This window comes from Xenopus tropicalis, chromosome 3 (genome assembly GCF_000004195.4).
Source record: "Xenopus tropicalis strain Nigerian chromosome 3, UCB_Xtro_10.0, whole genome shotgun sequence".
Lineage (NCBI taxonomy): Eukaryota > Metazoa > Chordata > Amphibia > Anura > Pipidae > Xenopus > Xenopus tropicalis.
The window spans coordinates 127,850,840-127,868,080 of NC_030679.2; the positions used below are offsets into that span (position 1 = coordinate 127,850,840).

The 17,241-nt window shown below is 41.4% G+C and overlaps 1 protein-coding gene across 4 annotated transcripts in view; it reads right to left on the minus strand.

Moving 5' to 3' along the window:
* Nucleotides 1-8,363: 8,363 nt before the first annotated feature.
* The window catches only part of ebf2 (EBF transcription factor 2), a 51,579-nt gene continuing 42,701 nt past the window's right edge, over nt 8,364-17,241 (minus strand). Inside the window, exons 9-16 of one of the 4 annotated variants that reach the window (XM_012958768.3) lie at nt 15,346-15,476; nt 14,631-14,757; nt 12,988-13,076; nt 12,525-12,590; nt 12,249-12,423; nt 11,947-12,132; nt 11,518-11,685; nt 8,364-8,984 (exon numbers count right to left, since the gene is read on the minus strand). In XM_012958768.3, the coding sequence (XP_012814222.1) occupies nt 8,953-8,984; nt 11,518-11,685; nt 11,947-12,132; nt 12,249-12,423; nt 12,525-12,590; nt 12,988-13,076; nt 14,631-14,757; nt 15,346-15,476 (974 nt within the window). In that variant the 3' untranslated portion in view covers nt 8,364-8,952. 4 annotated transcript variants of the gene reach the window in all.

Consider the following 17,241-nt stretch of genomic DNA (forward strand, 5'->3'; position numbering starts at 1 on the left):
GGTCTGAAGGACTCGAATCAGCAGCTTAAATTTGCCACCATGGCCACCATAAGGCCATGCTGGCTCTCCCCTAGAAACACATGAGCTCAGTTGGTTCCTGAAGGCTTACCCATGGCTATCCTCATTGTTTGCATCTTGGGTACCAGAGCCTTATATATACTTGTAGGTCTGATCAAAAATAAACAAACATCTGTCATTTAAAAATCCATATGAACTCATTGTATCACCCTTGAAAGAAAGCTAATGTGCCTCTGGGCCTCCCGCAAATGCAAATGAAGAGATATCATTTTACACAATACAATATGAAAATCCATATAGTTTTTCTTCTTTACTTGGGGAGCCAAATCTTTCCCCAGGGGCCCTCACTGAAAAGACAGAAAGACAAACAGCATTTTGCCCAAGGAAAAGGGACATTCAGGCTCCTAGCTGGGGATCTCAGATCAGATGGAACATAGAGAACAGGGATGAAGATCATTGGAAGTGACAGGGAGGAATTTTTGCAATGAGATGTGGTTTGATCGGAAGCCAGGAGAGGGAGTTTAGAAGGGTGTGAAAAGGGGATTTTCTTGAAGAGAAGTTGATAATTTTGGCAGCCAAATTAAGGACAGATTGTAGAGGGGAAACATGAGCAGGGGAGGCCAGTACATAGGGTGTTGCACTATTCCAGATGGGAGAGGATAAAACCTATAGCTGATACTAATTAATCCAGATGTATGAATAAGGAAAACCAATTGAACCATTTGCATATTCCCATATTCCCAATCAGTCAAAGAAACGGGTGATACGATCAGGTGCAATAATAAAACATATGATGACTTACTTTAAACCCTTTTACCTTAACTGCTCGGCAGATTTACTGCTCACGGAACAAGGGGCAAATTGTATCACGACTAAATACACATTTTAGGCACATTTTGCTGTGAAGTCAGTTTCTGGTAACACTGGGGTCATGGCCATATTGTTAGTGATAGTGGGAGAGCTGCAGCCTCTGCCAACCTTTACATTTCTATTAGTTTGGAACTGACATGCCCGTAGCACAAAAGGGGTGTCTTTTATGTGGAATGGTATAAAATGGGCATAGAACCCCCTATAACAGACTATATCTGGGTAGCAGGCATATTGTGTGGGACCATCTGTTAAAACAGGACAGGGTCAAGCCAGATGCATGGGAATGTGCTTATTCTGGGAGAAATATAGATGTAAATTTAAAAGCATTTAATGATTTTTCCCCTTTTTTGGGGAACATTTTGGGGACATTTTTTGCAGAATTGCACAAGGTTTCTATGGACTTTAATAATAAAGCAAACTGAAAATTCTGGAGAACTGAAGAGAATTTTTAAGTTACTGGAATGGTAGATTTCCATTCAAACACTGATGTGCCTGTTGCTTTGAGCAACCCTGGGCAGGTTTAAGCTTCTCGGTGTTTTATTTGAAAAGAGAAAAAATTGGTAACGAACTAAAAAATCTTGAACTGAATGGAAACCAAGATTTTTAGTCAGGATTTAACTGTACATTACTTGTCTTGACCCTTAATACAGTAATTAAGCCCCTTTGTATAACATGTACAGGTATAGGATCCCTTATCCGGAACCCGTTATCCAGAAAGTTCCGAATTACGGAAAGGCTATCTCTCATAGACTCCATTTTAAAGAAATGATTCTAATTTTTAGAAATGATTTCCTTTTTCTTTGTAGTATTTAAACAATCCTATTGGGTTTATTTAATGTCTAAATTAGTTTTTAGTAAACTTAAAGCATGGAGATGCAAACTACGGAAAGATCCCTTATCTGGAAGACCCCAGGTCCCGAGCATTCTGGATAACAGATCCCATACCTGTAATAGTTTTTCTCATTGATTGACACTGCCCAAGTTGCCCAAGAATGTAGCACTATATTTAACTGCCACTTGGGTACATTTTAGCCTCAGGAAGAAAAAAATAATGTTGTTATCTTCTGCCATATTTGGTCTATTTTACTTTATGTTCCATAAAGTAAAAAGTACATTTTTTATGTAGAATAACTGTATCCAGCATTTGGGACACTGAGTTTATTTTGGGGGAAACAGCAGAAAAAAATAGTGTTCCTTGTACTTTTTTCCCCGCATAGATACCTTTTCAATGTGCCATTTTCTCTTCAAACTGATTGCCTGTCTGAGCTAATGAAAACCATAGAAAACTGGCTATGGAAAATGGCAACGTTATCCTTTGATTTTTTCATTCTAATAGTTGATAAAAGCATCACCCGTTTTCCAGAATTCTTAACAATTAAATGCTATTGAAAGCATTGTTTATTTATGCCTTTCTGTTCTCTGGGTCTTCGTTTAGAAACAAGAAGTCCAGTTTCCATCAGTCAGCTGCCTTCCGCTATATTGTTTCAGGAGTTGAAACTAGAAGTGCAGAGAATGTAAAACAGCCAGACAATATATACTGTATATCTGGAGCACTAAAACATGACCTAGTGTACTCTTACCTTCCAATTTGTGCCTGTATGTTACCCAACCAGATTGTAAGCTCTACGGGGCAGGGACCTCCTTCCTACTGTGCCTCATACCACATGGCACTTACTCCCTGTGTATTTATACTTATTTATTGTATTTATTATAACACTTGTCCTCCCTGTGTGTAATTTTGTATTCTGTAAGATTGTACAGTGCTGCGTACCCTAGTGGCGCTTTATAAATAAAGTTATACATACATACAGTACATACATATATATATATATGAAGAAATTTAAGTATGTCTCTATGGGAAATAGTATTCCCATATACCAGAGCTTTCTGGATAAGGGTATTCCAGATAATGAATCCCATACCTGTCTATATGTATTTATATGGACAGTATACATACAGATGTAACTCATATTGTGAATGTGTCAGTGTCTGGCCAATATGTCCCTCTGGCTTTGTGTTTGTGTGTTCAGTTCCCCTGCGCCATAGCTGTCTGTGCCTGGGTGCTGACGGACATCTTTGCCCATGTAATGGGATACGTCTTTACTCAGAGGAGCTGCAATGAAGGCTGCACTAAGGATCTAAACAGGAGGTGAAAGGATAAAATTATACAGGGTCATGCATATATAAATATACAGCGCTCTCTATTTACATACCCATGTCTATAAATATAGATGCATATGGATAGTTGCATATTTTTTCTGAAGACATTTGCCTCCTTTTGCATATGGATACTGACTCTGCATGTTAATATATTATGTTTTGCATTTGCATGGAAATCATTCTGCCGAGGTGCTTAATGCGTTTAGGAGAATTCCGGCACGTTAGGGTCCATATTCTCAGAGGGAAGGCAAGTTACTAATTAGTTATATTGCTATCTCTCCAGGTGTTGAGCAAAGTCTCCCATAGTCCTCCACTGGTCCACACTGGGATTCAAAATAGGCCCTGGCATGTCAAGGCCACAACAGCCCCCCCCTCCCCCACAGGCCCAATAAATAATAACAGTGTATGGGATCTTACTGCAGACCCTGTGGGCATTTGCCAGTCCAGGCCTGGTCATACATCAGCCAAGGGCTGCTGAGCATGATGGGAACTGAACAGCAGCCACATTGAAAGGCTCCAGCTTGCACAGTCCCACTTCAGAGCCAGGGAGTGATTTAGCTGAAAAAGTAAATATCCAACTGTGGTTAAATCGGTTGGTCGGCTTCTACTCCCTGTATCTGTTGGAAAAGTTATAAAATCCGACTGGACTTCTTCTCCATACAGCCTGAATGGATGTGTAAAAGCTGCATCATCTGCTTGGACATTTTGGATAATGGGTTTGAGGATAACAGATCCCATATACGTGCCTATATACACTGTATCTCATTGTTTACTATGTGACAATTATAATAAAGATATATTCTATTCTGTATTTGGGTTTGAATTTGTTCTCATTCAAGTCCCAGCATCTTTTGTTATGCGAGAAGCTTAAAGTGCAGAATGAGATTTTGGCAGCACTTTATTGTATTCTGCCTCATTACAGGCCCTGTGTGATGCTATTAGGATACACTCCCATAAGTAATATCCTCTGAGTTCACCAAGACACAGCTGTGGCAATGACGTTTTTTCTCATGGCAAAGCACCGGCACGTACATATCAGTGCAAGGAACAGAGCAATGTAGTGTAGTGTATCTGTATACATTGCATTGACAGGACATTGTTCTTCCACCTCTTTCAGCTTTCAAATAAGAGTCACTGACCCCAGCTGCCAAGTAAACAATGTCTCTGTAAAACTGCAGTTTTGTTTTTGTTACGTTGTATTCCTTATATTTCTATTTAATCATATTCAATCATATAATCATGTGTCTTATTCATACCCTTGTCTAGCTGCTAGGGTAAATTGAACCCTAGCAAATTCCAAACTGTGTCAGTGGCACTGCACATGCTCAGTGGGCTCTGGGCTGCTGTAGAGGAGCTAAGGTTAGGGGTCATAGGAAATCAGAATATTGGCAAATATTGAAGGTACATCTGGCATAGAAGCTGATGCTACAGGGATGATTATTAGTCAGTTCTGATACAGAATGCACATATATCTGAATTAATTACTAATTAGCCTTATATTGTGAATTTTATATTATATATATTATTGGTCCCCAAGGTCATGTAGTACTTGCACAGAGCAGAAGCAATAAATCAAAATATGAGGAGCTACTGGGGGCATTTTTAGAAGCGCAGATATTAACTCCTAAGGGGCTGCGGTGGCCTTGGGCTGGTACTGGCATCCATCACATACGCCTGATCCTTTGTTGAGCTTTAGTTCTCCTTTATTATTTTACCAAGTTTTTTTTACACAAATGCTGGAATCATTTATGCCCTTGTCTAGTCCACGTTCAAAGATTATGTAAATATTCCATTTATAGAGTCTACAAAATGGCTATTGTGTACACGGAATACCTCTATTAAGTAATAGCTGTATGGCAGCCCCCACTCCCGTGTCCGGCACACACTCTATAATTACCCCTCATGCTTTGCTGTCTAAATGGAAATCCATGGACGTTACCCTGCAAGACCAAAAGGTTTATTTATAAGATTCTGCTGGTTTCATTCAGTGTCATTAGGGAATCAATAACATACAAAGCTCATATTTATCTTCAGTAAAGTCTGATTAAGAACATGTGATTTGAATTTGGGAAAGGGAAATTCCACTTTTTTTTTACATGTGGAAAAAAGATATAATATGCGTTGGTGCATTTTTCCCGTTTTTACATAATATTTACATACCTATTAAGAGAACGAAGGAAATATTCTTAGAATGGGCAGGCCGATTCCCAGGTGCCTCTGGCTTGTCTCTGTACATTACATTTGTGATTGGTTTGTGCTGATTCTGCGCTGCAAGCTCATTGTTATAGTGCTGAGTGAATGGGAGGCTGGAGATTTCTTCTGTTTTTTAACATTCATCAAAGTTTTGCGGTAATACCCCTGCACAGGCTGCCCTCTATATCTGCTTCCCCAGACTTCCTAAAGCGGCCCCACGGGGTTCCACAGTAGGGTTGGTGCCACCATGTTTGACAGCGCCACATCCCGTTACAGCCTTCAAGGTAAAATATGGCAGCTGAGGCCGACCTGATCAGGATGTGACACCCCCTAATATGGTGGCCCCCAACTGCTCTTCATTTCAGGTTTTGGTTCTGGAGACAGAGGAAGGGTGGTGTTTGGAGTGGCTTTGCTTCTCCCATTTATCGCCTTTGCTCCCTTTTTTTTCAAGTTTTTACATTTAGCAAAATGAAAAGCATTAAGTAAATGTCGTAAGTATATGCCTAGGGCCAAATGATTGCTTTAGTACAATATTGCCCTCCCAAGGTGGGCCGAAGCTGCCAGATTGCCTGACTCAGGGGGTAAGAGTTTTACTGCCGTATGTAGGGAATGCTTCAGCCAAGTAAGCAACATGCCAGCTCCCACTGTGATTGGTGGATCGTATATATACACAGGCCCGGATTTGTGGAAAGGCCACAAAGGCCCGGGCCTAGGGTGGCACAAATTGGGGGGGGCGGCATGCCGCACCAAAATATTAAAGTTTTTCTTGCATGCAGAGCAATGGGGACCTCTCCCCCACTGCTCCGTATGCGATTGTAAAGACCCACGATCGTGAGTTTGCGCATGGGGGGGTTGCGTGCGCGGGGGTGGGGGGCGACGGACAGGTGGCGGCCTCGGGGCGCCCGGCTTACAAATCTGGCCCTGTATGTACAAGGAAAAATCTGGTCACACAGTATGTTATATATTTATTTATTAAATGCAAAAGACACCACTCATAAGCATATACTTGTCTCTTTTATCCAACATAATGGACCTAAAGTGAAGCTTTTTTAAACCAAATGTGTCAACATATAATTCTTACTGATTTGTATTTAGCAGGAGATTGTAATGTTCTGTTATGTAAATGTGACCATTGTGGTTGTGGGGTACACAGACTTCCATTGCACCAGATACACAGCAGCCAGTTGGGGGGTGTGGGGGCACTATATTGTGTATAGGCTGCTGGGCCCACAATAATAGCATTGGTAGGAATTTCAACCCTTCTTTGTGTATGGGGGTTTGATTGTATAAAATGATTATGGGATAGCTTCTACAGTCACACCAGCACCTCCAGCTCACCAACCACCTCCATGTGGCTTTGTTTGGGGAATGAAGGGGCCCTCATAGTAAGGCAGTGCCATTATGCAATGGTCTTGCAGGAAGAGGGCCATCCTACATGACTTCTGCCAGGGCAGGTACATATTTGGGGCTCATTTATCAAAACTGGGCAAATTTGCCCGTGGGCAGTGACCCATAGCAACCAATCAGTAGCTGGCTTTTTTTTTTTAGCCATCTGTACGTAAACAATGAACACAACAATTTGTTTGGTTGCCATGGGTTACTGCCCATGGGCAAATTAAATCACCCCCAGAATGTTTATAATAAGGATAATTCCATAAGTCTTGATTCCTGTGGAAATAATACCTGCCTAAAGCCACTGCCTGCACTTTGCTCACTAATATAGAGATGTCAAGCTGCCGGACACTCGCACTCATCCACCTTAATCAACAAGTTGCCCAAAATGTGTGTAAATGTGTAAATGTGATTAGATTGTAAGCTCTAGTGGGGCAGGTACTGATGTGAATAACATGTAATCTCTTTAAAGTCCTGGGAAATATGTCAGAACGGTATAACTAAAGGATAATAATCCATTGCTCCTCCTGTATTTGTCAGATAAGTGTCATGTGTATATTAACGTATTAACCAGGTATAGTAACTCATAGCTACCAATACATTTCATTCACGGACAGGTATGGGACCTATTTTCCAGAAACTTGGGACCTGGGGTTTTCTGGAAAAGGATTTTTTTTCATAATCTGGATCTCCATACCAAAAAAAAATATTTACAAATTAATTTAACCCAATAGAATTGATTTGCCTATTGCTCAGTTGGGATCAAGTACAGGTACTGTTTTATTATTACAGAGAAAAGGGAATCATTTAACCATTAAATAAACCCAATAGGGCTGTTCTGCCCCAATAAGGGGTAATTATATCTTAGTTGGGATCAAGTACAGGTACTGTTTTATTATTACAGAGAAAAGGGAATCATTTAACCATTAAATAAACCCAATAGGGCTGTTCTGCCCCCAATAAGGGGTAATTATATATTAGTTGGGATCAAGTACAGGTACTGTTTTATTATTACAGAGAAAAGGGAATCATTTAACCATTAAATAAACCCAATAGGGCTGTTCTGCCCCCAATAAGGGGTAATTATATCTTAGTTGGGATCAAGTACAAGGTCCTGTTTTATTATTACAGAGAAATCATTTTGAATTATTTTTTCAAAAGGGAGTCTATTGGAGATGGTCTTCCCATAATTCAGAGCTTTCTGGATAATGGGTGTCGGATAACATATTCCATATACCTGTATTAGACCAGTAAATTGCTGATTCTTTGCTCTGCAACTTGTAGTGCCAAATTCCTGGTCTGCTGTTTGAAAGCAAGCTTCTGATTGGTTGCTATGGGGTCTTAGGCCTTGGGCAAAATTTACACCCATCATTACAAGTCTTTTTTAATATGTTATTATTTTCAAGGCATCTGTGTAAAAAGTGCCTTTTGTTTCCTCTATCTACCTTACACAACATAGTAGTTCTTAAAAAGAGGTGAAAAAAAGAGGCGATAATTTATATTAAAAATCAGCAATGGAAACGCTTCTTGATAGGATTGGGGGAGCAGCTGGGATGAAATGTTGCTGAACTACAATTTCCAGAATCCCACCAAGAGCTTATGGCGGCTAGTAGGATTCTGGGAGTTGTAGTTCCAGTCCATCTGGGGGCTAGTCAGTTGGCTGTCTCTGGTTTAGAAGCATGAAAACATACATAGCATTCACAGACAAAAAGAGCAAGTGGAGCCCTGGCTGAGTGGCATGAACGAGACTCTGTCTCCCATTTCTTCTCTTTATTTAGTCGATTTGTTCCTACCTCTAAATACAATAAGTTACAAGTATATTCATTTAAATAATGTAAAACAAATTAAAACATTAGAAAATGTAAGTGTTTAAGTCGAGACGTCACAGCGAAGGAAGAAGATTATGCTCTCGGATAAAGAACGCAGAGTCTCCCTTTGCCAGTACCCTGTTTCGCTTCCATTGAAAAACGTTTTTTGTTTTTCTTCTCGTTGGACAAACGTAAAAGTCGGTATCAGAAAAGTTTGGCTGAAAATAGAAACTGTTCTTTTTTTTTTTCCTACAAAGGAGAGAAAATATCCAAAATATTCCATGGAATCGTCTGCTGAACTCTCAGCTCTGTACAGGTTTTCTGTCCGTTCGTTTGCACCTGGTCCGGATTCTGTTGGAATTCCATGCCATGTTGTGTTCTCCTCGCCGAGGACTGGTGGCACTTCAAGGACAGAAGCAAAGAAAAGTCTCCTCGCCGGCAGGTCCAACTTTAGCCACAACTTGAAGTTTTATCTTGCACCTCAGTGAAAAAATAAGAGTCCATCGCTCTTTCACATGGGGGGCACCACCAAGCCTGTCATAGCTGCAAAAATACCATAAAGTACCATGAGTATCAGTGCATAGTATAAACCATCACCCTAGTTTGGCACTAAAATATATATATATACAACATGGAGCCCTATTTAATGGTGGCTAGGCCACCATTCTCAGAGGCATCTGTAGGAAAGTGTCTGGCTGCCCGGCACAATGTGGGCTTTCTAAGCCTAGAAACTCACATAAACGGCGCTATTCTGCCTCCCAGCCTTACACTTTCCCATTCCATAAATAAGATTAGGAGGAGGTGTTGAAGGATGATATAGAGGGGGCAGTGAAGGGAAATAAAAAAAACTTACAACCAAAGTATGAATACTTGAGTGATAGCTAGATTAACAGAGGACTAGCGAGTCTTGTCACTTGGACCCTCTCTTGATAAATACAGCTTTATGTGTGTACATTCAGGAATGTTCCTGGGTTATATTGTGCCCTAAACTATGCGCGCCTGTTACACTATCCCATGTTATGCATTCATTTGCCGCCTGTGCTCTATCTGATGTGCAACACAGGCTGGTTTCCGGCCTGGCTCCTGATTTCCCTTCTGCCCTGCAGAGTTTAGCTGGCAGTGAGGGGATAAGGCGAGCTCCCTGGGGTGTGAGGAAGACCTCGCTGAGCCCAGTGCTGAAAGACTGGGCTTGAGAGTGAAACTAGATCCCCGAATATTCCCAAACCCCTTCGCTGCTCAGGTTACTGTCACAGAGTGTAACCGCTTCACTGCCAGGGGGAAGCCTGCCCTCAAAAACACTGTCAGCCTATGCATATATATATAGAGAGAGAATAAAACTCCAAAATTAATTCCTTGCAAAATGCCTAGATTTCATATAAGCATAGACGATATATATAAGATACTCATTCACCCTCGCATAGCCATATGGGATGAAACAGCAGGGGCAGAAAAGGTAAAAATCTGTTCTCTGTGGCATTTACATAATATGCCAAGTGATGCCCCCAATTTGGAGTGGCATTTTCCTGCGGCTGTAGCCCTGCATGCTGTATAGCTGTAGACGTGGCAGGGGTTTCTCTATACAATGGGAGAGAGTACGGTGCAGCCAGGGTTCTATGGCACATCTCTGGCAAGCAAGGCAGTTACAGAAAGGTGCAGAAGGTATTCGCCTTTATAAATGTAGAGAAATCATTATATCCTCACTATAATGTACAGTACATATCATAATGGCAAATTGTGCCCCCCCCCCCCCCAAGATTTTATTGTACAACAACTCCCAGCATCCCCCCCAGAGCAAACTGGACCTGATGACCAAAACTGACAGCAATCGTTGTGGGGCCCAAACTTCAGTAATGGACACAAATGGAGTTTGCACCCCAACACATAATGAATTGTTAATGGGAAGAATGTTATAGGGTAACTGAAAAAAATCACATCTGAATAAAAAAAGAACAAGCTCAATGTTCCCTGTCTCAAGGTGACCTACCATAGCCTGAAACAGACACTGCTACTTGAACTGCAAGGGAGATTAATAATAATCATTTTCCTAACGTCTGAGTAACCTTACAGCACAAATAAGTATTATTTCTGAGTCGTGTGGTTATATTATTATTATACACACACACACAAGTATATACAGTATGTTAGGTCCCTGTCTGTGGCGCTTGTCTGCTCCAGCCATGCAGAACCCCCAACCTCACGCTGGGCTCCTTGCTGAGACTTCACAGTCACCTCTCTCTTATGACAGGTCTGGGTGTCCCAATGGAGGGTGGGGGCAATGGAGCTCAAATAGAGTCAGTGGGAGGCATAAGGGAGACAAAGGGGATAAGGCCTCTTTACTATGCTTGCCTCTCTCTATGTCCCACTTGATGTGGGGACGGAGTATTTATATATTAGGTGCACACGGCTCTATGTGCCACACATTCTTGTTAGCAGGGAAATCATAGTCAGCCAATTAATGGACAGAGTTCTGCCTTTTGCTTCAATTATTTCTGGTCATGTGATCTCTGAGGGAGCACCCAGCCCATCACTAAATGGTGGATGAAGAGAAAACATGTAAAAGGGCAATATTTACTGATATATATATTCCAGTTTGGCAAGATTCTTTAATAGGTCACTTAATATCAACATAATATAAACTATCTGTTGGAAATATTCATTCTGGGGGTATAGTTTTCCTTTACACTCTACATTGATTCCTTTCTGGGAGGCTGTTGGTGGATGCTCAGAATGCGTTGCCAGGGCCTCTGTCAAAAAACCACTTTCCCACAGAGGGGTTGCTGCATTGGGTGAGGAATGAACCCTGCATCATGGCAGGACTGCCCTTGAACATTATTTCTGACCCACATCTGTAGCTATTAGAATCCCACTCTCTATGCTGCTATTATATACAGAGAGCATTTAAACTACATTTAAAAATATTTTCCATGCAAAATAGGCAGTGGGGCCAGTGCTCCCCAATGATCCTATTCTGTTTTTTTATTTTTAAGTACACAATACATTTCTAGGGGTAGAGTAGGGTAGCTCTCCTGGGGCTATTCTAGAAGGCTCATTAGTCTAGCACCTCTTAGGGCCTCACCTCGGAACCCATTTGAGTTGGAGCTGGAGCAGGCTGGAGATGGGGAACCCTGCGGTCGTATGACAGGGGCAAAGGCACTCTTCTGTTTAATGGACGGGAAGACGGAGGAGGAAAAAGGCAGAATGGATGAGCTTCCAGATGATCCCACAGGCGGGCTGGAGGGCATAACTACAGAGTAAAGACAAACACATAGCTGGGTCAATACCAACATTGTGGACCTGATAAAAGGTATGGTTATAGGTAAAACTGGAAACTAGAAAATAAAACATTTATAAATTCACAAGTAAAGGGTTCAGGTGATCTAATGTCATTATCCCTCCCCTTTCCTACCAAGCCATGAAATGATGATAATACTCAATATAACTACATTGTATAAGCACTGCCTTCTGGAAATAGCTAGTCAGTGTGTGCAGAGTACAGGCTACTTACTGCCATAGGGAGAGGTGGTGGGGGAGCCGTTGATGAATCCCGGGGACCCAGGCACTCCAAGATTAGACATGGGGACGTTGCTGTAGCCATTCATGCTGTTGCTGGGGGTGCTGTAATTAGACTGCTGTGGGGTTGAACTGCTGGAATATCCTCGTGGAGAGATACTGCTTGTGTTCCGGATGTAACCTGAAGAGAAACCAGGAACACCAGGTGTCATTTATATTACAGGAGCAGCAGAGATCAGATCAAGATTCTGACAGAGAAGAAAGGAGGTAGCAACTGGGCAAGTTGGCTCTGCTCACCCTGGTTATTAGCCTGTGACTCTGATATGCTGACGCCAAGCTGTCCCCCATACGAGTTAATCCCCATCATGCCACTGTGCACTGGTGAGCTGGAAAGTGCAGGAATTTGATTGTGATTCCGAGGAACACTGTACAGAGCCTCCGCAATATCAGCTGCCCTCTTCAGAATAATGTCCTGTACAGAAGAGGAAAGGGACCATTTATAGCCATCTGCACATAATACACAATTACTGCATCCAGTTCCAATCACACAGTTTTATAAAAAAAAATATATACCTGATTATTGTGTGGGGTTCCATAGAGCGCCTCCACCAAATCTGCTGCCCGTTTCAATAACATTTCCTACAGAAAAGTATAAACATGTTATTCTTCCCTATACGGTCTACCCATCAGTAAGCAAGACTGTACAGAGGTTGCCCATGGTCCTGACCAGGTAACAGCCCATAAAAGTCCCTGTTATAAATGTAACTCTACTCTAAAGAACCTAAAACAGTCAGATCTATGGAGAGATTTAGGAGAAGATCTCATGAACAAGTTATTGTATCTGTATCCATATTATGAGTTAAGGGGACCAAATGTTGGACCTGCAGTAGGGGTTTGAACTAAAAACCTGAAAACAACCTCTGTAATTCATATGTTGTATCAGCCATGTTTGGTTTAAATTCTATACTTCAAGTTATAATATGGTTGCCCTATGTGAAACTAGCACGCCCTACCCTAACTGGGGCTTTGGTCTTACCTTTGCCAACCGCTCTGGGTCCCCAGGATGTCTTGGAATTACTTTTTGAAGCCTCTGGAATCCATAATCAATTGTTGGTTCATTTAAAGCTAAAAATAAAAAAGAAACATTTAACTTTATGCACTACGGGTCCATCTACACATGGCAGCCAACCATCTATCTACTTTGATCAGTCTCATGGAGTGAGTATATAGGGTTACATAGGAACCGCTTAGCAATTACCATTTCCTGGCATGCTGTTTAAAGGCAGATATATGCTTTTCTTATGTTGTAGAATGCAAGCTCTGCGGGATAAAACAGTAAACTCAAGCTCTCAGCAGTCTCAGTCACATAACAAAGACAGCAATAGCGCGAGCGAGACTGACATCTCTGCTTAAAGCCTATCCAGGTGCAAAATCTTCCAAATAAATACACAGTCTAAAGAGATTTCAGAACATATTGTAATCTTTGTTCCCTGTTTATCAAAGACACCCTTCCCTAAAATCAAATGAGCTGAGAAGGTCACATCCCTGCTGAAACTGCATCTCTATTTACCTTTTTATTTAATAATTACAGGGAACATGAATTTTAATATAACGGCAGCCAGACACGAGGGAATTTAATAGAAAATGATAAGATTTGGGAAAGGAAAAAAAAAAAGTAACAACGGCTAAACTTAGATTTCCTTCATCTCCCAGTGGGTATGTTTAAGAGGTTTAATAATACATATTTTAGCTGCCATTGAGTCCCCAGACCCAATGGGTTTGAGATTGAAATGGTTCTGTGTGCATCCAGGGAGTTGCTGGCAGCCAATACGTGTTTTATTATAACCCACCTAGCTCGCACAGTTTACACCTTGCACATTGATGCAAAATAGGTGTTTTTAATGCATTTTTGGAAGACTAATAGCCAAGATCCTCTGAGCTTTCTAACACCATTGGGACTCTGAACTGAATTCGACTTAAGCGGGACAACGCCAAGGTGTATTGAGTATCCTTTGACTTCCACTTGGGACTAGTAGAGATTAACTCTCAGCACCCCCAAGCAGGTCCATATATATATATATATATATATATATATATATATGTATAGGAAGCTGTCGAAGCAGGCACTCACGTATAAGAGGAATAAAGTGTGCCTGGGTGCAGCCAAAGACATTCCGCACTCACAGGACTTAAGAAACAAAAAATATTTATTGAAAAAGTTACTTTTTCAATAAATATTTTTTGTTTCTTAAGTCCTGTGAGTGCGGAATGTCTTTGGCTGATATATATATATATATATATATACTGTACAGACGAACATGGATATAACTGGTGCTGCACCTCCTTGTATTAAAATATGAACTGTGCAAGAGAAGCCTACCTGCTGCTTTTATATATATATATATATATATATTTTTTTTTTTATTATTACTATTATAACTAGACCAGTCACTGCTATCTGCTTACAATGCCAACTAGTCAGTAAATATAACTCTGTACAGAAAGATATTAGCCTTTACTTGTGTGAATCCTCCCCTGCGCCTCCCCGCACACCAACATGGCCCATTAATATGGATCTACTTTGCAAGTCAATCATGGCAATTTCTCTGTGTGCCGCAGGCTTGATGAAACCATCCCAAACATCATTATGGCTCCCCACTGTACGGCACTCAAACTCACCTGTGTAAATAAACCTCCCCGGGGCTCCTTTGCAGAACTGTTTGGATTTGTAGGACAGTGTCACCTCCACCACACCGGGAATGTGCCTCGGAGGTGTCTGCACCCGGATCGCATGGGGGGTGATAAGCTGTAGAGTAAAAACAAAGAGGCTAAATTAAGTATATTAACCACCAGGGGGCAGAAGACAAGCTCAAGAGGAAATGTCCCTTGGTGATCCTGCTACTTTATAATTCTGAAGAACAAGGAAGTTCCCCGGTGGCCCTCTAACTGGCCCAGACGTGCCACTCGCAGCTATAGTTCAGCTGGTTTTAGTGCACATGGTTCTCCAGGGCCCGGTACCTATTGCCTGTCTATGGCAGCTCTACACTGAAATCCCTTGCTGCAAGTGCTTCTCTAACTGAGCTCTGTAACATCTTGTCTTATTTCTTCCACTTACCATTAAAAGAGGAATACATCTTGCTTTACAGGGTATATTTACCCTTTAATATGAATCCAACCATCTCCTGCTGTTACATAGTTACATAGGGTTGAAAAAAGACCAGAGTCCATCAAGTTCAACCCTTCCAAGTGCTGTGATTTTATATATTTTCCCAATTATCGTGTCTGTATATGGAGAGGTGGCCCAGGGCATTGTGAGAACTACTCTTGCCCTCAGCCTGTCCCTGGATATTATTTCATATACATAGCTAACCAAGGGGAAAATCAATGTACTCACCTCGCTCCATACCAGCATTGTCCCAAACACCACTTGCAGGCCATCGAAGAAATTGTCCCCAATGATTATCACCATGGCCCCTCCCGTTGTCCAGCCTTCACTGGGACTGATGGCTTTAATGCACGGCGTAGCTGGAGATACACAAAGATAGGTGAAATTAGCTGAGATTGTCCTGTATCAATGTTTTTTCTGTTCTGGCACCCCTCCTTCTTTATATATATCGGTATATAATAACTTCTATTGTCAGTGTATTAGAGTGGTCACACAAGCTGCACAGTTCGCACTGTGTCTGGTAGCGCTTAGCAGCCAATCAGGGGACCACTAAATGCTACTTACTGATTGGCTGTTATGAGTTATTACATTAGCCCATATTGGGGTGCCATTATAGCTGTCTGTTCTGTTCATCCATCCATGCAAGACAAACCTGTTATTAACTGAAATTGAAAATGGGGCATTTATAAAGCCTCATTAGTCAGTAAGCCTCATGAATCAGCAGTTATGTAGAGATTAGATTATTATAAAGCAGTTAACCTAAAATGCCTCAGCCAAGGCAAGCAATATGGCAGCTCCACTCATGTCTGCATAAAGAAATAGTCAAAGAGAGCAATTCTGTAACTAATAAGTCACAAAAATATAATTATATGTTCTTGGAAACTCTACTCTCCCGAACAGAAATGCATATGGCTGCAAGCAGTCCTTGTGCGCTGCAGAGCCAGAGGGGCCACTGGGGGACCTATAGATTTTAATGATATTTTTCTTGGCTGGAGCAGAATTCCAGCAGAACCTGGAGCGCTTCCATCAGGAAAAGAAGAAAGTCACTTCTCTGACAAATAAAATGTATCCGGGCAATCAGGGAGTTCAGTTCAGCAGAGGTGGCACTTTTATTGGCAGTGATACTGCAAATGCCACACGTGCCACATTAAATTACTATTATACAGATAAAGGACGACTCCATTTCTGACTCCTCAGGATTAGGTCAATTGCGGAGGGGACGTGTTTACAGCCAATGATGACGAAGTGTGGCTAGTTCTGGGTTTATCTTATGCTGTGAGTTTGTTTACAATTGCCAAGAGGGTTTATGTTATGCCAATTTTCAGTGTGCCTCCCATGGGCAATGCTCTAACTTTAAAGGGTAAGTTCATCATTACATCAGCTTTTAGTGCTAGTCTAAGGAGCTTTCGGTTGTTTTTTGTTATTTATCTAGTATGTTTATTTCACTATTAGCCTTTCTACCCTGGCTCCTTCCAGCCTGCAGCTGAAAATTCTGTCTTTTTGTTGTGGGCCACTTTCCTAGGAACGGAAAACACAGACTGGCTGTGAGGCTTCAGTTTTAATGTTAAGGTGGCGAAACCCTGTAAAATCTGATAGCTTGGCGAGGTCGCCATTTGAGCATTTCTTTATGGGGGAAACAGGATCCCACATCGGTGTGCTAAAAGGTTCTCTCCCAATGGGATTTTCTAACCTAATTAATAGATATGCGCCTGATTTTCTCTTGGTTTTTAGGGTAACTGACCCCCTAACAATGGTTTAAATCCCACGCCCGAGAGCTTTAAAATAAAAAATATCAAAATCAAAAACCACAGAAAATGAAAATGAAAACCAATTGCATATTGTTTTAGAATTCTACTCTCCGCACACACTAACATTTCATTATGAACCAGAGACAGCTCACTGTTATAATATAGGGAATATCTGAAAAACGAAAGCAAAAAAAGCTACTTATGGAACAAAAACAATATTGTGAATGTTCATGACCTTGATAAAATAAAGCGAAACAAGGAGAATAAGAAATGAGCTTTATCAATAATAAAGGGCATTCTAGGTGCGTCACAAGTTCTCTGCGTCCTACCCCAGGGTTCTATGGCTTCCATGTGAGAAGGCCCCAGGACTTTTTGT